This window comes from Giraffa tippelskirchi, chromosome 5 (genome assembly GCF_054371585.1).
Source record: "Giraffa tippelskirchi isolate mGirTip1 chromosome 5, T2T-mGirTip1v1.2.pri, whole genome shotgun sequence".
In the NCBI taxonomy this organism is placed as follows: domain Eukaryota; kingdom Metazoa; phylum Chordata; class Mammalia; order Artiodactyla; family Giraffidae; genus Giraffa; species Giraffa tippelskirchi.
Window position 1 is genome coordinate 25,252,468 of NC_137279.1, and position 22,463 is coordinate 25,274,930.

At 42.5% G+C, this 22,463-nt stretch overlaps 1 protein-coding gene across 10 annotated transcripts; it reads right to left on the reverse strand.

Moving 5' to 3' along the window:
* Positions 1 to 5,088: 5,088 nt before the first annotated feature.
* Positions 5,089 to 22,321, reverse strand: LOC145504593 (high mobility group protein B2-like). 10 transcript variants are annotated; one of them, XM_081485694.1, is made up of 8 exons: positions 22,252 to 22,321; positions 19,357 to 19,440; positions 18,518 to 18,684; positions 12,196 to 12,295; positions 9,068 to 9,837; positions 7,921 to 8,239; positions 6,947 to 7,519; positions 5,089 to 5,982 (listed from the first exon to the last, which is right to left on the reverse strand). In XM_081485694.1, the coding sequence occupies exons 5-8, from the start codon at positions 9,081 to 9,083 to the stop codon at positions 5,409 to 5,411; spliced, it is 1,482 nt and encodes a 493-aa protein (XP_081341820.1). In that variant the 5' UTR covers positions 9,084 to 9,837; positions 12,196 to 12,295; positions 18,518 to 18,684; positions 19,357 to 19,440; positions 22,252 to 22,321; the 3' UTR covers positions 5,089 to 5,408. The 10 variants fall into 10 exon arrangements, with proteins under 10 accessions (XP_081341820.1, XP_081341823.1, XP_081341826.1 ...); XM_081485697.1 differs by lacking the exon at positions 9,068 to 9,837 and having other exon boundaries at positions 7,921 to 8,214; XM_081485700.1 differs by lacking the exons at positions 9,068 to 9,837; positions 12,196 to 12,295 and having other exon boundaries at positions 7,921 to 8,214.
* Between the last annotated feature and the right edge of the window lie 142 nt (positions 22,322 to 22,463).

Below are 22,463 nucleotides of genomic sequence, written 5' to 3' on the forward strand. Positions count from 1 at the left end.
CTCTTGCCCTAAATCTTTCCCAGCATCAGGATCTTTTCAAATGAGTCATCTCTTTGCATCAGATGGCCAAAGTATTAGAGCTTCAGCTTCAGCATTAGTCCTTCCAATGAACATTCAGTGTTGCTTTCCTTTAGGATTGACTGGTTTGATCTCCTTGCAGTCCAAGGGACTCTTAATCACCACAGTTCGAAGGCATCAATTCTTTGGTATTTAGCCTTTTTTATGGTCCTACTCTCACATCCTTACATGACTACTGGAAAAACCATAGTTTTGACTATATGGACCTTTGTCAGCAAAGTGATGTCTCTGCTTTTTAATATGCTAATTAGATTTGTCATTGCTTTTCTTCCAAGAAGCAAGCATCTTTTAATTTCATGGCTGCAATCACCAACCACAGTGATTTTGAAGCACAAGCAAATAAAGTCTGTCACTGTTTCCACTTTTTCCCCATATATTTGCCATGAAGTGTTGGGATCAGATGCCATGCTCTTAGTTTTTTGAATGTTGAGTTTTAAACCAGCTTTTCACTCTCCTCTTTTATCCTCATCAAGAGGCTCTTCAGTTCTTCTTCACTTTCTGCATTAAAGTAGTATCATCTGCATGTCTGAGGTTGTTGATATTTCTCCTGCAATCTTGATTCCAGCTTGGAACTTATCCAGCCCGGCATTTTGCATGATGTACTCTGCATAGAAGTTAAATAAGTGGGTGACAGTATACAGCCTTGACATGCACCTTTCTCAATTTTGAGCCAGTCCGTTGTTCCATGTCCAATTCTAATTGTTGCTTCTTGACCTGCATACATGTTTCTCAGGAGGCAGGTAAGGGGATCTGGTATTCCCCTCTCTTTAAGAATTCTCAACAGTTTGTTTTGATCCGCACAGTCAAAGGCCTTATCATAGTCAATGAAGCAAATGTTTTCCTGGAATTCCCTTGCCTTTTTTATGATCCAATGGATGTTGACAATTTGATCTCTTATTTCTCTGCCTTTTCTAAATCCAGATTTTACATCTGCAAGTTCTTGGCTCATGTACTGCTGAAGCCTAGCTTGAACGATTTTGAGCATAATATTGCTAGCATGTGAAATGAGTGCAACTGTACAGTAATTTGAACAATTTTTGGCTTTGTCTTTCTTTGGGATTGGAATGTAAACTGACCTTTTCCAGTCCTATAGCCCCTGCTGAGTTATCCAAATTTGCTGGTGATAGATGAAAGCTTACACCTTGTCTTGGGATCCTGGACAAGCCCCCAAGATGATAGGTTGGGGTTGTGAGCTGTGAATGATGCTGGGATTCTTGGCCTCCAGAGGAGAGGATTTTGATCTGGGGCCAGAGACAAGGCTTGACCCCTCAGAGCTTTTGTGTAACAAAGTTTTATTAAAGTATGAGAGAGATAGAGAAAGCTTCTGACATAGACATCAGAAGGGGGTTGGAAAGTACCCCCTTGCCAGTTTTTAGCAAGGCATCTTACACTCCTTAGCAAGCTGTTGATCATAGATAAAAGAAACAATTCAAGGCTGAGAGAGTTGCACCAGGTGTAACTCATATCTGCACAAGGGGAGTCCTCTCTGGAGGAGGTGTCTATGGGAGAAATATATTGTGTAAGTTTTGAAGAAAAACAGACTTCCAAACAAGATACATAGTTTTATTAACATAGCTTAAGAAAAACATTTCCTGTGAGTAGGATGTATTACTTGGTTGGGCAATTGGCAACTCAAGGTTGGAAAAAAGTTACTTTCAGGCAGAACCTAGTAAGGTCATAACAACACAGAATTAAAGGAGCCGCCTATGTGGCTAAAGCTGGAGCAAAGGAATGTAGAAAAAAATGCATCTGATGCTTGCCCCTTTGTCTCCTCCTGAGGCTTGGGAACCTCTGGCCTCCATAGGGAGACCTGCCTAGCCGTTAACCCTTCCACTGGCATATTAAGGGCAGCACTTGAACTGCATCATCTCTTAGGATTTGAAATAGCTCATCTGGAATCACCTCCACTACCTTTGCTCATAGTAATGATTCCTAAGGCCCACTTGACTTCACACTCCAGGATGTCTGACTCTATGCAAATGACCACACCATTGTGGTTATCTGATTAATTAAGACTTTTCTTTTGTACAGTTTTTCTGTGTATTCTTGCCATCGCTTCTTAATCTCTTCTGTTTCTGTTAGGTCCTTGCCATTCTGTCTTTTATTTTGCACATCTTTGCACGAAATATTCTTTGGTATCTCTAACTTTCTTGAAGAGATGTCTAGTCTTAGCCATTCTATTGTTTTCCTCTATTCCTTTGCATTGTTCACTAAAGAAGTCTTTCTTACCTTGCCTTGGTATTCTCTGGAAATCTGAATCTTCTAGGTTGGTGAATGTCCAATATGTTACTGGGGAAGAGCAGAGAAACAGCTTCATAAAGAATGAAGAGGGTCGGCTAAAGCAGAGAAGTCACTTAGTTGTTGATGTGTCTGGTGGTGAAATTAAGTTCAATGCTGTAAAGATCAACCTGGAATGTTAGGTCCATGAATCAAGGTAAATTGGATGTGGTAATGGAAGGAGGTGGCAAAAGTGAACATTGACACTTTAGGAATAAGTGAACTAAAATGGACAGGAATAGGTGAATTTAATTTGATGACCACTTACATTACAGTTGATGTTACAGATGGTTGACACTACAGACCTGCTCGTTACTCTTGTTGTTTAGTTGGTAAGTTGTGTCTGACTCTTTGTGACCCCATGGATTGTAGGCTGCCAGCTTGCTCTGTCCATGGGATTTCCTAGGCAAGAATAGTGGAGTGGGTTGCCATTCTCTACTCCAAGGGATTGTCCTGGTGCTAGGACTGAAACTGTGTCTCCTGCATTGGCAGGTGAATTGTTTACGATTGAGTCACGAGGGAAGACATCTGGTTTGATCTTCCAGCAGGCAGCCTAAGAGACTTTAGGCTCAGAATGTCTATCACTAGAGAGGAGTGGAATCTTTCCTATGACCTCCCATTGCCTGTCCCTGTGCTGGCTGCTAAAGCAGCTTGGGTGAATTCTGATTTATTAGTGTCCTCATGTAAATGCTGAGTCCTTTCTTCTTTCCTTCTTGTTGAAGGAATAGAGGGTAATCATGAGGAATGAAGAATCCTGGGGCTAGTAGAGGAAAAGAAGGAAAGAACTCATTTACTGAGCTCCTCCTGTACGCCAGGTCCAGTGCCAAGGTCTCAACATGCATCATCTCATTGATCCTACAGGAACTCCATTTGCTGTGTTTTCATCATTATCTCCATTTAATGGACAAGTGGTGCCTCTTGCCTAAGATCTCCCCAGCCCAAGGTCCACTCCATCAACAGAGCCAAAAAAAACCCAGCCCCTGAATCCTCAGCAAGAAGCTTTCATTTGGGTGCCCTTTGTTTATGGTCTCTGTGTTAGTTAATTTTATGTGGCATTGATTCTAGGTGTTTCTGAGATGGTGTTTCTAGAAGAGATGAACATTTGAATCCATTAGCTGAATGAAAAGATCTGCCTTCACTAAAGTGTGTGGACTTCATCCAATTCCTGGGGGCCTGAATGAAACAAGACAGCATCTTTTCTCCCTCTTTCTCTTTTTGCCCATGATCATAGCAGCTTCTGGCTCTTGAGACATGACATGCCAGGACTTACATGAGTGGTCCCCTGGGTCTGAGACCTTTAGCCTGGAGTTACATCATCAGCTCTCCCAGTTTTCAACCCTAAGCCTTGGCCTGAGTAATAAACTTGGCTTTGCTTGTTTTCTTGCTTACAGAAAGCAGACTGTGGGACTCCATCGCTTAATGGTGTGAACCCATTCCCCTAATAAACAGAAGAATCTTGACCATCATGCCTTTGAACTGCTCAGATCCACTTACTCATGGATATTTTACTATAATAAATGTAATACTACATCGTCTGCAGTCTCTTGAATCTGAGGGTGTGGAACTGAGGGTAGAGAGAGTTGCCTACGAGGGATAAGATGTATATAGGAAGTGTTTCTTTTATATAGGCTGATAAGTTAATGATAAAACATGCTGTACTAGTCTTCCCTATTTGAAAGAGATAGTAGGTATTAAAGGAACAGCGTCCATCTCTAAATAAGATGACCTACCCCACAAAAGGATACATTTTATTTTTCTTTAATGAATTAATTAATTTTACTTTTGGTTGAGTTGGGTTTTTGTTGCTGTGTCCCAGTTTTCTCTAGTTGCGGTGAGTGAGGGCTCCTGTTCATTTGGGTGCATGGGCCCGTGGCTTGTCTTGTTGAGCAGCACACACTGTGGGTACATGAGACTCAGTATTTGCAGCATGCCCTCTCAGTAGTTGGGGCCTGAGGGCCCTAGAGCTCACAGGCTTCAGTAGTTGAGGTATGTGAGCTCAGTAGTTGCAGCTCGCAGGCTCCAGAGCACAGGCTCAGTAGTTGTGGCCCATGGGCTTAGTTGCTCCAGAGCATGTGGACCAGGGTTTAATCCCTTGTCCCCTGCATTGGCAAGCAGATTCATACCACTGGACCACCAGAGAAGTCCAGGATATAATTTCTTAATGTGGTTTAGAAATGCTAAAACCATGATATATGCCTGTGTGATTTTAGTATTTGAACAAAGGAGATTGTATGTCTTTACTGATCACACTAGTTTAATTCAAGAAGGACAACTCACACTCATGACAGGCATGGGTTGATGAGGACAAGCGATTCTGGCTCATCTGCAGTGAGGATGATGCTTTCCAGAACTGAGGGCCTTGACTTGCATAGTGAAGCCCTTTCCCAGCACAGAAAGACCAGGAACTGAGACCTATGGACCCACCAGGAGAACCATGAGAACTGCTCATGTCCAGGGCCACTGCCTGAGCCAGCAGTGACATTCCTGCCAAGAGCTCTTCACTCCAGTGGCTCATTGGCCTCTGAGCCTTATTGTGTGTTATCAATCCACTGAATACCCACAGAAGTTAAGTAAAGAGATAAAAGATGTTCACGACAGAATAGAGAACTAGCGGGAAGAGTAGGATTTCAGATTATTGACAATTTGGTGTGTTGCCTTCCATCAGTCACTGGAGACTTCTGAGGTGGAAACAAAGAACAGAATAATATATCATAAAGGGCATCAGTCCATGTACACTGAAAGTTTCTTTATTTCTGACCATTATTTTACAATCATCCCCTCAGGGACAATGACAATATGTGCATCCAAAATTTCTCTCCAGAAAATGAGATTCATTTTTCTGATGCTATATACCCATAATTCTGAAAGTCCCATCACCTCCCAGACTCTACATTTCCCACTGCAATCCTGCACCCTCGCTGGATCACCCTTCCTTTTCCCATCCACATTGAGCTGATGTCTGAAACCATAGCTGTTCTCACTTCATGATGTGCCCGTGTCTTAGATTTCAGTTTTCAAGTGCCAAGAAGAAAACTTCTGATAGAGGCAAGCACCTAGGCAGGGTTACTACAGCTGTATATAATGGGCTCCATGTGAGTGCATATGTCATCACCACAGTGAGGACAGGGGCTGAATGTAAGCCAGACGGTCCTGGGCTGGCCTAAGTCTCTCAGAATCTCCAACAGCTCAGCCTGAAGCTGGGGAAGTCTGCCATCCAGGAGAACACCCTGAGGGCTGTAACTCTCCTGAGGGGCAGGATACCACTCCTGACTTAAACAGGAAAGCCCAGTGGTGTGTCTCAGCATCTTCTCCATGACAGCCATGGAGAGGAGGTTCCCACACAGACTGAAGGACCTGAGCTGGGAGCAGCGGCTCAGGGCAGGGAGGCAGGCCTCCAACTGGGAGTCCCTGATCCCACACTGGTCTAAGTACAGTTCCTGGAGGGTGGCTGCAACTTTCGCTAGCAGAACTTGAAGCAGCTCAGGATTAAAGTCCGTTAGGGTGACACCATTCAGTTCTAGGCTTTTTAGCTGACAGATGTTTGGACACTGGGACAGATGGGTCAAGTCTGATTCCGTAAGCTGGCAGTTAGTTATTGAGAGGTTGTCCAAGGTGGTCGTCAGGCACCTGGGGAGAAACCAAGAAATTAGTTCTTAAAACTAATGTATACATGTGATAGACAAACGGTTTTTACAGGGCTAATGTTAAGTCTGACCATCTGATGAGGGTCAATACATTGATTGCCCAGTATCACTCTAGGCTAGTTTTGTCAACTTCACTACATGTCTGAGTCAATTCATAGAACATTGCAAGGTCTATTCTTCATTTATCAAGCAGACTACAACATACTCTACTTCCTTATGAGGATCAATGAATACAATGGAATGCCCTAGAATGTGCTCAGAGGACAGCCGGACACAGATTTTTAGTACTATGTGATCAGATAGAAAATGGTTTCAGCTAAGGCTTCCTTCAGTCCAAAGTTGGGCTTCAGAGGCCAATACCTCTGGCCACCTGAGGCTTTAGCGGGACATGCGTAAAGTAGCAATTTATACAAATCCCACAACATGAAATGTGATGCCTGTCTATAGGGGCTCACTTACATCTCTGCTAACTTTCTACCACTTTCTACTACCCTTTTCTCTCAACTCGATTAACATCATCTCTGGAATCATACTTTTCCCATACACTAATTAACTTATCTAGAGCAAAAAATAAAAATCTTTTACAGACAGGGGATTTAAGACAGGCTCATTTTGATCACTAATCTGATGAGCATAGAGCCTCTCTTCAGAATTGCTCTGGTCTGCTGTGGTTTCCCCACTTTAGTGCCGTCTTTATTTCCTATATTTTAAGTGATTTGAACATAGACACCTCTGCTGAAGGTAGAAATTATAATCCTTTCAGTGCTAGATCAACCATTCCAGTCAATAAATTGTACCTCCTCAGCGGAGTGTCCCTTTCAAGAACAATTACACCAATTTAGCTCCAAATTGATTTGTGTGGTTACAGGATATCACACTTCAGGAGAGAGTGCATTGGATATTCTAATGCTATGTTCAATGTTACCCAGCCAGTGGTCCACACTCACCTGAGCATCTGGTCCAGGCGGCCTTCAAGGAAGGAGGGAGACTCCAAATGAAGATCACGGAGGTGGCCCAGCCTCCGGAACTGGGAGGTAATTTTCAGAACATGATCGTGCTCCTGCTTCTTGAAGGCAGATATTTGGATGGGGAAGAGATGGAGTCTCTGCAAATTACTCATGTGGCCCAGGAAAGGAGCAAACGTGGCCAGGGTGGATAGATGCCAGGTGCAACTCACCTGCACCTCCTGGATACAGTCCAGCTGCACCAGGCTCAGGACCTTCACAATATTGTCCATTGGCATTGAAACAATCTTCAGCTTCTTACAGCACAGGTGTATGGAAGCTTTTCTCTGCTCTACCCACCTAAGGATGTAGGTGAGGAAGTTGTCCAGCGTCCTTTTTTTCAAGGAAAGGTCTATAAAAACCTTCAGTGGAGCCACATGTTGCTTTGTCATTGATCTGGGCTCAGCCACTGGTGCTCTTCCTGAGCTTGTGCACCTGTGAGTACTGGCTCCAGACCACATGCTCCAGAAGTTATGACCAGTGTCCCGCAAATCTAGCACCCGCAGTTTGCATCTCCTATTGAGAAAAAGGAGATTGGTGGAGAAGCATTAAAATCTACCCAGAATGAAACATTGGCCTGAAAATTTGAAAACAGCCTGCCCAACTGTGCTGTAACTTCGGATTCCTGACATCACTTGCTGCCATGTCTTCCTCCCTCTCTGACTCACTTTCCTCCATCTCCCTTACCCCTCCCTTCCTTTCTGGTTCTCCACTTGGCATGTTCTTTAGGCTCTTTTTTATTGTAGGTACACCTACACTTCCCAAACATATTTCCCTTAGTGAGGCAAGGCCTCTAGGCTTCTACACTGCCTTCTTCAGATCCCTCTGGTCCATCCCTTTTCCACCCAGTTTTCCTCACCCCAGCTGTCTCCTCTGAGACATCCAGGATTTTACCAGGTTACCTGAATCAGACTCACCTGGAGCAAACCTTCTGGACAAGCAGGACATCAAGTGCTTCCAGCACTGCTTGTAGGGGCCCCACATGAGGCAGGTCAATGAGGCCCCCCAGAGGCAGGCGGACAAAGGGCCAGGCTTGCACCATAGCCTTCAGAGTTTCAGTGTGTCTCCCATTGAAGGCCTCAGTGAAGAGGGGTGGGAAGAGCTCCACGGGCAGCTGTCCCAGAGAAGAAAAGGCCAAGTCATCATCCCTCAGCAGGTGTATTCCCGCCAGGTCCAGGAGTCTGGGTGGGGTCCGTACACTCATGCTGACTCTGTGCCAAAGGAATACCATGTAAACTGTCAGAGAACAAGGCATTAGCTTTAGACCAAGCAGAGGCAGACCTTCGACTGTCTCCCTACCCTTCAGAAGAATCTACTCAAGGCCAAAGTCAGCACACTGGCAAGGGTGAAAGCACCTTAGTTGGCCCATATGACACTGTGGGCTCAGTGGGTACAAAGCTGTAACTTTTCCCCTACTAGATTCAGAACAAATATTTCAACCACTAGCACATTCAGATCCATCCGCTTCTTTGCTTAATTGATGTCCCACTGGGAAGTGGGTACCAAGGTCCTGAAAGTTGACCTCAAACTTTATTTGGGGAAGACTTTCAGATAGTCATTTAGAGCCCTAAGTCTATGGGAAGAGGACTGTCATGTGGAGCAGCAGTCTGCATCCTTAGTTAAGCTGGATGGTAAAGATGAAAGAAACACTACTGACATGAATTGTCATGTGTACATAAAAGAAGTATTTAAAAATTTTTTTTTTAATATATATAATTTTATTACAAAATTTTTTTAAAAAACAAAACGCAACATTCTCATTCTAGAAAACCCAAAATTTGCTATTGATGCTAATTTCTAGGAGTTTGCTGTGCTACCATACACAAGTCAAGAAATTAAAGAAACCATTAAATATTTAGAAACATTTAACATCAGAAGCTTGAGAATCTAACTGTATGTAGTAGCCACTCAAAAAGCCACAACTTGCATTTTTAAAAAAGTATTTTCTCTACAAAGAATCTTATCAGCTATACAAAAATCTGTACAGTTTTTATACTGAAGCTAATATTGAGCTGCACTTGAATTCACATTCTTAGCAGAACAATTGCCTGAGCACACACGCACACTCCACACACATCATTACAAGATAGCCATTTATTCCTCATCTTCCTCCTCATCTTCATCTTCTTCCTCCTCTGCTTCCTCTTCATCTTCTGGTTCATTCTTCTTCTTGGAGCCTGTCGGCCTGCCAGGGCCCTTTTTCCCCGCTTCACTCTTGCCCTTGGCACGGTATGCAGCAATATCCTTTTCGTATTTCTCCTTTAGTTTAGCTGCTTTCTGTTCATACGGCTGTTTATCTTTGGCTGACTGCTCAGACCACATTTCACCCAATTTTTTTGCAGTATCCCCAATGGATAAGCCAGGGTGTTCGCTTTTGATCTTTGGGCGACGTTCGGAGCAAAACAGGAAGAAGGCAGATGGAGGCCTTTTCGGAGCGTTGGGATCTTTTTTCTTTCCTTTCTTGTCACCTTTAGGAGGGACATAATTTTTCATCTCCCTGTCGCAGCGAGCTTTGTCACTTTTTGCCATGTCTTCGAACTTGGACTTTTCCTTGGCCGACATGGTCTTCCATCTCTCGGAACACTTCTTGGAGAACTCTGCGAAATTGACTGAGGAGTCGGGGTGCTTCTTCTTGTGCTCCTCGTGGCAGGTCTGCACGAAGAAGGCGTACGAAGACATCTTGCCCCGCGGCTTGTTGGGGTCGCCCTTCCCCATGCTGCTGGTGCTGCGGTGGAGGCGGCGTGTCCACCTGGCGAAAGATTCTCCTCAGAGTTCCACGCAGCGGCCGCGTCTCACCGCGACGCTGCTTCCCCGGCGCCGGCGTGAACTGGTTCCTATTTTAAATTTTGAGAGCTAATATTACAGACTTTTTATTGCAATTATCTTCCTAGTAAAGACACTTAAAAATTATTTCAGCTACAGTACAAATCAAAATATTTGGGACTCAGAGAAAACAACATTGAGAGGTAAATGGTAACCTGAAATCACTTCATTTTAAAGGAAATAATTAAAACAAAACAAACCAAAACTCTCCATGCTATCTTGAGTTACAGGCTACTTGTAAGGTCAGTTAACACCATGTAAGAATAGTGCTGACAATAACTTACTAGCGTGATGTCATTGGTGTGGGACCCAGACCACAGACTCTATGGAAGATCCAGCCAGTGACCCTGGGGCCAGAAGATTCTGTATCCCTTTTTCAGAGGCTGAGACTTTATAGACATTTCTGATCCCATCATCCCTCTGTCTGATTAGCACAATTAGAAAGGGATACCTGATTAGATTATAGATGGCCCTTGGTATTGATCCTGATTGGATCTTCATTTTTCTCCACTTTAGGTGACTGAAACAGATATATGTGCAGGGAACAGAAGTAATGATGGAGAAGGAATTAAGAACTCATTCATGGATTCACTCCACAAACCTTGGTTGATATTGGCCAATATGCTCAGCTATCTGGGTTTGGTTGGGCAAGGAATTACTGGTTTCAGTCATTGAAAAAAAACACAACACATAACTTGAAAGCATTATTGTTGGGGGAACTTTGGCCATATCAAAATTATCAATTAACACAGCTTCATGAAAACAATCCTGTTGTTCCCAGAGTAAACAAAATACACGCACCCCTGTACCAGCTTGTCACTCACGTGTTATGTAGGAAACACAGGGGACTACGAGCCTATTCAGGCAGCAAAGGAAGAGCTTTAGGGGATGTGGTTGGTTTTCCAGGCTTAAGCCAAGCCTTCTCTGAAGGTGGACCGGTCAAAATTTCAGTGAGATGTAAGAGTATGTCAGGACAGTTTGGAGCTGGGCATTCCTAGACGGACCATGTGAATGAATACAACAATGTAAAATAAAGGATTTTTTTTTTGTTTTACGAAAGAGGGAGATTTAAAGGTGTTATTCTGGGTTATATTTAGAAAGTAAAAGATTCTGACTCACAAGAGACAGTGTCATCTTTGAGGGTGTTTCCTCCCAGAAATTTGGGATCAGCCCAGCAAACCACATGAAAAGATTAAATCTAATATGTGAGAAGACAGAGGAGTGTGAGTCTTGGGATCAGATATTTCCAACACTGACAGTCACTAAAGGTGGGCACTATGAGCCCTTTGAGAACAAAGTACCAGAGAAAAATAAATGTGGGTCACCGGCAAATAACCCTGTCACCCAGGGGCACGTGCTATCAGGAGAGATTTTCTTAAAATTTTTTCTCACTGAGGATACCTTCCAGATGGAAAATAACCCGAGTCATTTTATAGGGGTCTTGGAAGTCAACAATAATCTTATTGGCTCCTTTCTGATTTGTTGCTGTTGTTCAGTAACTAAGTCGAGTTCTACTCTTTGTGACCCCATGGACTGCAGCACACCAGGCTTTCCTGTCCTTCACTATCTCCCAGAGTCTGCTCAAACTCATCCCCATTGAGTCTGTGATGCCATTCAACCTTCTCATCCTCTGTTGACCTCTTCTCCTGCCCTCAATCTTTCCCAGCATCAGAGTTTTTTCCAGTGGGTCAGCTCTTCACATGAGGTGGCCAAAGTATTGGAGTTTTAACTTCAGCACCAGTCCTTCCAATGAATTTCCTTTGATTTCATTTAGGTTGATTGATTTTGTTTAGGATTGACCTTTCTAAGTATATATAGATAATGCTAATTCTTCAAACTTAACCAAGTTCAATATAGATTATGATCAGGGTAGCATCAAAGGCACAGAAATAAAATGTGTTTATCTCTTCATTAAAACCAGCACCTTTCTAGGGACTCCATGGTGGTCCAGTGGTTATAAATCTGCCTTCCAATGCAAGAGATATGGGTTTGATCCCTCTTTGGGAACTAAGATCCTATAGGCCACTGGTCAGCTAAGCCCCTATGCCTCAACAAAGACCCAGCACACACACAAAAAAACCCTAAAATTAAATGATCATCATAATAAAAATAAAAACAAAAAATCCAAAAGTAAAAACAAACAAACAAACAAAAAAACCCAATGCCTTTCCCATAATAAATGCAGAAGCTCTTATTGGTGTTTCAGGTTCTGTCACAATGAGGAGTGACCCCCACCCCAGGCTACACCACAGGGGGAATCTTTTGAAGTTTAAGTTCAGAAATAAAGGGAGACCCTTTTTCCATCTTTCAGAGTTTCCCATGCCTCTCTCCCATCCCATTTATTTCATGCCCAAACTTTTCCTATATACCTCTGGCCACCAAAGTGAGGACTCCTTGAAGAGTGTTCACCTCCTTGTTCATTTTGATGAAGATCCCTTTCACCATACTTCTCCCAGGATTATAAATGGCCTTTGTATTAAAAAAAAAAAAAAAGGTTTAAATTGTATTCTATTCCATAGACATATTAAGTCCCAGGACATCCATCTCTTTTATAAATGCCTGCAGCAGAGTGAGATTAGTAACAGTGATAATCATAAATAGACAGTTCTGCTACTAAAGGCAAGCTGGGTGAGCAACAGTGTGGGCACTTTTCATTCACTACTTCAGATAACCTTGAGGGAAAACCTAAACTTAACTCATATTTTCTCCATTCTTTGACTGGTGAACCAAAGTTATTTTCAGGTAAACGTATCTGCCAATTTCTGTGTAGTGAATATTTAGCTGAGGGGATCTGAAGGACCCCCAAGTTTCCCTCTCACAATTTACATGCTTCCCTGAACATGTAAATTGGTGTAGCCACTAGGGAAAACAGTATGGCGTTTCCTCAAGTTATTAAAAATAGAGTGACCATATGATCCAGCAGTCCTACTCTTGAGCATATAACCAGACAAAAAGTGAAAATGAAAGTCGCTCAGTCATGTCCAACTCTTTGCCATCCAATGGGCTATACAGTCCATGGACTTCTCCAGGCCAGAATACTGGAGTGGGTAGCCTTCACCTTCTTCCAGGGGTCTTCCCAACCTAGGGATCGAACCCAGGTCTCCCACACTGCAGGCAAAACTAGAATTCAAAAAGATACGTGGGGCTTCCTTGGTGGTCTAGTGGTTGAGAGTCTGTCTTGCAGTGCTGAGGACACGGGTTCAATCGCTGTTCCGGGATGATCCCACAGACCGCAGAGTAACTAAGGCCATGCGTCACAACTACTGAGCCTACTCACTGAAGTTACTGGAGCCTGCTGGCTCTAGAGCCCAAGATCTGCAACAAGAAACCCACGTACCGCAATAAGAGAGTAGCCCCAGCTTGAACTAGTTAGAGAAAGACTGCACTCAAGAAAGAAGACCCAGTGCAGCAAAAAATAACTAACTAAACAAAAATATTTAAGAAAAAAGATACACACACCCCTATGTTCATCAGTTCAGTTCAGTTCAGTTGCTCAGTCTTGTCCGACTCTTTGCGACCCCATGAACCGCAGCATGCCAGGCCTCCTTGTCAATCACCAACTCCCAGAGTCCACCCAAACCCATGTCTATTGAGTCGGTGAAATTATCCAACCATCTCATTCTCTGTCATCCCCTTCTCCTCAATCTTTCCCAGCATCAGGGTCTTTTCAAATGAGTCAGCTCTTCGCATCAGGTGGCCAAGGTATTGGAGTCTCAGCTTCAGCATCAGTCCTTCCAATGAATATTCAGGGCTGATTTCCTTTAGGATGGACTGTAGTAGGATGGATCTCCTTGCATTCCAAGTGACTCTCAAGGGTCTTCTCCAACACCACAGTTCAAAAGCATCAATTCTTCTGCCCTCAGCTTTCTTTATAGTCCAACTCTCACATCCATACATGAACATCCTGTGTTCATAGCAGCATTATTAATAGCCAACATATGAAAACAACCTAACTGTTCATCGACAAAAGAATGAATAAAGAAGATATCGGGGTGTGTGTGTGTGTGTGTGTGTGTATTTTCCAGCCATTAAAAGAATGAAATAATGCTATTTGTAGAAGTATGGATGGACCTAGAGATGATCGTACTGTTGAAGTAAGTCAGAAAGAGAATGACAAATACCATATGATATCACATATCATGATCAGTCACTTCAGTCCTGTCCACTCTGTGTGACCCTAAGGACTGTAGCCTGCCAGGCTCCTCTGTCCATGGGATTCTGCAGGCAAGAATAATGGAGTTAACTGTGATGGTATCCTCCAGGGGATCTTCCAGACCCAGGGATGGAACCCATGTCTCTCTTACCTCTCCTGCATTAGCAGGCAGGATCTTTACCACTAGCACCACTTGGGAAGCCCGATATCACATATATGTAGAGTCAAAAATACAACACAAATGAATCTATGAAAAAGAAACAGAGTCAAAGGCATAGAGAACAAACTTGTGGTTGCCAAGGGAAGGTGTGCAGGGAGGGAAGGATTGGGAGTTTTCAATAGGCAGATGCAAACTTTTATATATAGAATGTTAAACAAGGTCATACTGTATAGCACAGGGGCTTCCCAGGTGAAACAGTGGTAAAGAATCCGCCTGCCAATGCAGGAGCCACAAAAGACACAGGTTTTATCCCTGGGTCAGGAGATCCCCTGGAGTAGGAAATGGTAACCCACTCAGGTATTCTCGCCTGGAAAATTCTATAGACAGAGTAGCCTGGTGGGCTACAGTCCATGGCATCACAAAGAGTCAGATATGACGAAGCACACACACACACACACACACACACACACACACACACACACACTCTATGGTACAAGGAACTATAGTCAATATCCTGTGATAAACCGTAACGGAAAAGAATATGAAAATATATATGTATATATACATATATATACGTTGCTGTACTGTGGAAATTAAGCACAACATTGTAAATCAACTATGCCTCAATAAAATTAAAAAAATATTCTTTGAAGAAAACTCTTGGGCTGATATGGAAATCTGTAACAGTGACCAGACTCCACGTTGCTCATTCTCGGGTATGTGGGACTCTGGGGTATAATTGTAAGGACATTTCCTGCTTGAGCAGTCATCTGCTGAGGGAGTTGTGCCAAAGAAAATCAGAGACAGACACAAGTTTAAGTGGTGAAGGAAAATTTTACTCAGGACTATGACAATAAGTCATAAGTCACAATAAATTGGCTTCCCAGGTGGCTCAGCAGTGAAGAATCCACCTCCAATGTAGGAGATGCAGAACATTAGGATTTGATCCCTAAGTTAGGAAGATTCCCTGGAAAAGGGAATGGCAACCCACTCCAGTATGCTTGCTTGGGAGATCCCATGGACAGAGGAGCCTGGTGGGCTACAGTCCATGGGGTCGCAAGGAGTCAGATATGACTGAACAGCTGAGTGAGCACTGCACACACACACACAGGCACACACACACACACACACGCACATGACAAGAGAGGAAAAGATGTCCCAGCATGTAACTGGACTTCATTCACAATTCAACAGATATAGATAGGGACTCACAGCCAAGAAGCTGTGTGTTTCCTGGCTAGTAAATTGCTGAGAGGAGACATCAGATCTGGCAGGATTCTGGCTGAAACAGATTTCTTGCTGAAGGCAGCCCAGCATGATCAGATACTAGCAGTGGGCAGAGAGGAATTATGCTCAGAATTTTGGGTTGATCAAATATCAAGGATGAAAATTTTTGCTAAACTGAATTAGGACTTTTATTCAAAGTGGATTTTTTTAAAAATCCACAGACAATCATAGAGGAAGGCTCAGGAGTCTGAATAAGTCTTGGTCAAACAAAGAATGTTTTCAGTTGAAGAAATTGTGTTGGGGCACTGGGTGGACAGTGCAAACACTGATGTAGTGAAGTGTGTGGCCAGCTTGGGAACAAGTGAGTCACTGATGCTGGGCAGAGAGAGCACATGCAGGTCACGTGTACTCGGAAGGAAGAGTGAATCTTGGAAAGATTGGAATGATCTGATTAATGGTGTCATGCTCTCTGAAGTGGTTGCAGGGAGATGACATTGTAGTTGGATAAAGGAGCAGGAATAGAGGGCAGAGAGAGAGAGAGCACAACTCACATCCTGGCTTGGACAGAGCAACTGAGTTAGAGACCCACAGAGGTGGACAGACACAGGAGGCACCATTTATGTGTGCGTGCTCAGTCACTTCTGTCACATTCCACTCTTTGTAGTGTGCTAGGCTCCTCTGTCCATGGGATTCTCCAGGCAAGAATACTGGAGTGAGTTGCCATTTCCTCCTCCATGGGATCTTCCTGACCCAAGGATCAATCCCACGTCTCTTGTATCTCCTGCATTGCAGTCAGATTCTATATCCACTGAGTGAACCACTTGGGAAGTGAATATTTTACCATCTGAGTCACTAGGGAAGCCCAGTGGAAACCGGTATCTAATAGAAATCCTTGAGTATGCCTCACATAGCAGCAGATATGGGAACCGCTTTTCGAAAACCCTCCTCTTATAACCTGCCTTCAGCTATCAAGCTGGCCTTCATTATTTCTGCAAGCTGCATACACTGCAAGCCTCCCATAGCTTAGACAATATATTACAAGACTCCTTTAATCCTCTCTTATAGATAACCTTTTTGACATATGGGTCATTATCATAATGGTTCTGTAAGTTGTTTGTTTGTTTTTTTCCAAAATAAGGATCTAGTCTTGTCTGGTTCAAGCCAATCAAGACCGTTGACCATTCAACTGGGCCTAGGTGACCATACAGTGGATAACCATTTGATGTGAGAGGGCCAAAAACTCCATCTCAAGATCATGCTAAAGGAACCATCTTCTGAACATGCATCCCATGAAGTACCAAGTAACAGAGATACAGCTGCACAAAGCAGCAATTACCTCACTTTGTCCTTCCTTCAATCACCTTTCCCTGCACCTCCAACCTCCTCACACTTTTCTACCATAAATATCCCTGCTCCCTGCCTTTGATTTGATAGATCAACTTGTTCTCCTGTCTCCTCCCGTAACTGCCTTGTAAATAAACACCCTTGGAATCCTGGTGTTTGGCTTGCTGACCATTAGGCAAATAAAATCTGTTCAGTAGCAGAATATTGTAATTTATATTTTTGAGCATCTTAGATCACCATGCTGAGATGTCCAGGGGGTGATCTATTATGAAAGAACTGGTGATCGTAAAGTTCTGGCAATTTTCATTATATGTCCACTCAATTTTCTGAATTGTGTTAAGCATTTTCTATTATCAGACTTTTTTTTTCATAACCAGTGATGAAAATAAAGCTATTGCCATCTTGGAAAGTCAAGAGCCAATCTACAGTGAATTGTTATCCTACAATCCAATATTCTCACTTCTAGGTATCTGTCCAAGTGAGTTCAGTCTGTCCACACAAGTACATGCACATGCAGCTTTATTTATCATCATGAAAACTTGAGATCAATTAAGATGTCCTTCACTACGTGAAAGAATCACTAAATTGTGATATATACAGACAATGGAATGTTATCAAACCATGAAAATGCATGAAGGAACCCTCAATGTCTATTACTAATTTGAAAGAATCAACCTGAAAAAGACTACATACTGTATTAGTCCAACTCTATGACATTTTGGAAAAGGCAAACTCTTAGAACAGTGAAAAAATCAGTTGTTTCCAGGGCTTGGAGTTGAAGAGGGATAAACAGGCAGAGCAAAGAGGATTTTGGGGGGCAGTGAATATTCTCTGCATGACACTGCAATGGTGGATACGTGTCATGATACATTTGCCAAGACTCGTAGAACTCACAATAGCAATACAGAACCTCATTATAAACTTTGGGTAATAAAGTATATATATATGTATAAAACTGAACAACAATATATAAACTATATACTTCGGGTGATGATGCTATTTCAATGTAGATTCAATGTAGATTCATTGATTATAACAAATAAACCAATCCAGAAGGGAATGTTGACAGGTAGGGAGGCGTTGCGTGTGCTGGAGTCAGGAATTTAAATGGAAACTCTCTTACCTGTGCTCAATTTTAATTTGAACAAAAACTGTTTGTAAATGTAATGTATATTTTAAAAAGCATAATTGTAATGCTTTCAGCTCTGAAATTTTGTTATTCTAAATATGTTTAAAGAAAACGTTCTTTTTGAATGATCTTTAAAATCAATTTTAAAGACGCATTTCTTTGGAGGCTCCAAACAAAGTTCAAAAATTTTTTTTTCAATATCCACATGCATTCTTTAAACATACTAAATTTTCTTCTTATTTTTAAAAAAACATTTTACATCTTCTATATTTAGATAAATCATAGCACAAATATTTATACTGAACAAGCATGATATTTTTAGGATGCTGAGCCCTACAGACCTGCTTACAACACTACTTTATATCATCTAGTCTGATCTACCAGCAGATGGCCTAGAAGTCCTGAGGCTCAGAATGTCTATCACTAGAGAGGAGTGGAATCTTTCCTATGACCTCCCCTTGAACATCCCGATGGTGCTGCTAAAGCAGCTTCGGTGAGTTATGATCCACATACGTGTGCATGCGTGCTAAGTCTGTTCAGTTGTGTCCAGCTCTTTGCAATGCTATGGACTGGAGCCCTCCAGGATCCTGTGTTCATGGGATTCTCCCAGGAAGAATACTGCAGTGGGTTTCCATGCCCTCCTCCAGGGGATCTTCCTGACGCGGGGATCAAACTCACCTCTATTAAGCTTCCTGCTTTGGCAGGCTGGTTCTTTACCACTAGAGCCCACCTGGGAAGCCCACGATTCATTCATGGCCTCATGTAAATGCTGTGTCCTCCTTCTTTCCTTTCTGTTGCAGGAATAGAGGATAAGCTTGAGGAATGAAGAATCCTGGGGATGTCAGCTAGCAAGGGAAAAGAAGGAAAGGACTCATTTATTGCATTCTTCCGGTATTCCAGGTCCAGTTTTAAGGCTTCAGCATGCATTGTCGTATTGAATCTACAGGAACACCACATACTGTGTGTACAATGTTACCTGTATTTTATGGAGAAGCTGTGCTTCTTGCCTTAAGATCCCCCCAGCCCAATGTCCACTCCATCCCCAGAGCCAATAATACCATCTCTTAATACTCAGGAAGAGGCCTTCATTTGGGTGTTTCATGTTTATGGACTCAGTGCTCATTAATTTTATGTGGCATTGATTCTAGATGTTTCTGAAAGAGATCAGCATTTGAATCCATCAACTGCCTTCACCCAATGTGGGTGGGCATCATCCAATTGCTTGGGGGCCTGAATGGAACAAGACAGCATCTTCTCTCTTTCTCTTCTTGCCCATGAACATAGCATCTTCTAGCTCTTGAGACTTGAGACTCAAGGACTTAACACCAGTGGTCCTCTGGGTCTTAGGCATTTGGCCTCGGACATGGGGTTATTTCCTTAGCTCTCCTGGTTTTAAGCTTTAAACATCAGTCTGAACTATAAAAACAGATTTACTGGTTCTCTAGCTTATAGAAAAGAGACTATGGGACTCCTCTGCACCTGTATTTACTGTGCAAGCCCATTCCCATAATAAATACCTTCTGAGATATGTCTGTATAGAGAGATGACCATGAACACTTTCATGTAGTTATTTTTCAGTAGTAAATACAGTACTACACCATCTGCAGTTGGTTGAATTGTGGGATATGAAAGTGAGTAAAGAGAGGGATGACTATGAGTTTTAACTGGTATATACGTGGTGTTTATATACTTTCTAGAACTAACACCAAAAAAAGATTCTTTTCATCATAGGCGATTGGAATGCAAGAGTAGGAAGTCAAGAGATACCTGGAGTAACAGACAAATTTGGTCTAGGGGTACAATATGGAACAGGGTAAAGGGTAACAGAGTTTTGCCAAAAGAACGCACTGGTTATAGCATACATCTTCTTCCATAAACACAAGAGAAGACTCTAAGCATGGAGATCACCAGATGGTCAATACCGAAATCAGATTGATTATATTTTTTGCAGCAGAAGATGGAGAAGCTCTATACAGTCATCATAAACAAGATCTGGAGCTGACTATGGCTCAGATTATCAGCTCCTTATTGCAAAATTCAGGCTTACATTAAAGTAGGGAAAGCCACTAGACCATTCAGGTATGACCTTAATAAAATCCCTTAAGATTATACAGTGGAGATGAAAAAGATATTCAAGGGATTAGATCTGGCAGTCAGAGTGCCTGAAGAACTATGAATGGAGGTTTGTAATATTGTACAGTAGGTGGTAACCAAAACCATCCCCAAGAAAGAGAAATTCAAGAAGGCAAAGTGGTTGTCTGAGTAGACCCTACAAATAGCAAAAGAAAAAAATAAGAGAAGTGAAAGGCAAGAGAGATAAAGGGAAAGATATACCCATCAGAATGCAGAGTTCTACAGAATAGTAAGGAGAGATAAGAAAGCCATCTTAAGTGAACAGTGCAAAGAAATAGAAGAAAAAAGCAGAATAGGAAAGACTAGAGATCTCTTCAAGAAAATTGGAGATATCAAGGGAACCCTTCATTCAAAGATGGGCACAATAAAGGAAACAAATGGCAAAGACCTAACAGAAGAGATTAAGAATAGGTGGCAAGAATACACAGAAGAACTGTACAAAAAAGATCTTAATGACCCAGATAACCAGGATGGTGTGGTCACTCACCTAGAGCCAGATATCCTGTAACGCGAAGTCAAGTAGGTCTTAGGAAGCACCACTATGAACAAAGCTAGTGAAGGTGATGAAATTACAGCTGAGCTATTTCAAATCCTAAAAGATGATGCTGTGAAAGTGCTGCACTCAATATGCCAGCAAATATAGAAAACTCAGCAGTGGCCCCAGGACTGGAAAAGTTCAGTTTTCCTTCTAATCCCTAAGAAAGGCAATGCCAAAAATGTTAAAACTACCATACAATTGTGCTCATTTCACATGCGAGCAAGGTAATGCTCAAAATCCTTCAAGCTAGGCTTCAACAATAGGTGAACTGAGAACTTCTAGATGTATAAGCTTTATTTAGAAAAGGCAAAGAGACCAGAAATCAAATTGCTAGCATAGAAATCATAGAAACAGTAATCAAATTCCAAAAAAAATCCCACATCTACTTCTAGTTTATTGAAGTGAAGTGAAATGAAGTGAAGTCGCTCAGTCATGTCCGACTCTTTGTGACCCCATTATTAACTATGCTAAAGGCTTTACTGTATGGATCATAACAAACTGTGGAAAATTCTTAAAGAGAAAGGAATACTAGACCACCTTACCTGTCTCCTAAGAATCCTGTATGCAGGTCAAGAGGCATCAGGACCTTACATGAAAAAACTGACTGGTTCCAAATTGGGAAGGGAGTACATAAAGGCTGTATATTGTTACCTTGCTTATTTAACTTATATGCAGAGTATAGTGCTTAGTTGCTTAGTTGTGTCCAGCTCTTTGTGACTCCATGGACTATAGTCAGCCAGGCTTCTCTGTCCATGGAGGTTCTCCAGGCAAGAATACTAGAGTGGGTTGCCACCCCTCCCCCAGGGGATCTTCCTAACCCAGGGATTGAACCCAGGTCTCCCACATTGCTGGCAGATTCTTTACTGTCTGAGCCACCAGGGGAGCCCAAGAATATTGGAGTGGGTAGCCTATCCCTTCTCTAGGGGATCTTCCCAACCCAGGGACTAAACCAGAGTCTCCTGCATTGCAGGTAGATTCTTTACCAGTTGAACTACCAGGGAAGCCCAGAGTATATCATGCAAATGCTGGGCTGAATGAATCACAAGCTGGAATCAAGATTGCCAGGAGAAATATCAACAACCTCAGATATGCATATGAAACCACTCTAGTGGCAGAAGGTGAAAAGAAACTTAAGAGCCTCTTGATGAAGGTAAAAGAGGACAGTGAACAAGCTGGCTTAAAACTCAACATTCAAAAAACTGAGATCATGGCATCTGGTCCCATCACTTCAAGGCAAATAGATGGAGAAAAAGTAGAAACAGCAACAGATTTTATTTTCTTGGGCTCCAAAATCTCTGCAGATTGTGACTGTAGCCACAAAATTAAAAGACACTTGCTCCTTGGAAGAAAAGCTGTGACAAACCTAGACAGAGTTTTAAAAAGCAAAGACATCAACTCTGCCAACAAAGGTCCATCTAGTCAGAGCTATGGTTTTTCCAGTAGTCATGTACAGATGTGAGAATTGGACCATAAAGAAAGATGAGCGCCAAAGAATTGATGCTTTTGAAGTGTGTTGCTGGAGAAGACTCTTGAGAGTCCTTGGGACAGCAAGGAGATCAAACCAGTCAATCCTAAAGGAAATAAACCCTGAATATTCATTTGAAAGACTGATGCTGAAACTCCAAAACTTTGAACACCTAATATGAAGAACTAACTCATTGGAAAAGACCTTGATGCTAGGAATGATTGAGGGCAAGACGAAAAGGGGGCGACAGAGAATGAGATGGTTAGATGAAATCACCGAATTCAATGGACTTGAGTGTGACCAAACTCTCGGAGATGGTGAAGGACAGGAAAGCCTGGCATTCTGCAGTCCATGGGGTCACAAAGAGTAGGACACGACTTAGCAACTTAGCAACAACACGACTTAGCAACAGTAACAAGAGTTGTTTAGGGCTTCCCTGATGGCTCAGTGGTGAGGAGTCTGCCTGCCAATATGAGAGACACAGTTTC

Coding starts and splice junctions, on each gene's coding strand:
- LOC145504593 (XM_081485694.1), bottom strand. Junction 7,520..7,920: donor GTCCAGAAGGTTTGCTCCAG/GTGAGTCTGATT, acceptor TTTTCTCAATAG/GAGATGCAAACTGCGGGTGC. Junction 5,983..6,946: donor CGCCTGGACCAGATGCTCAG/GTGAGTGTGGAC, acceptor GTTTCTCCCCAG/GTGCCTGACGACCACCTTGG.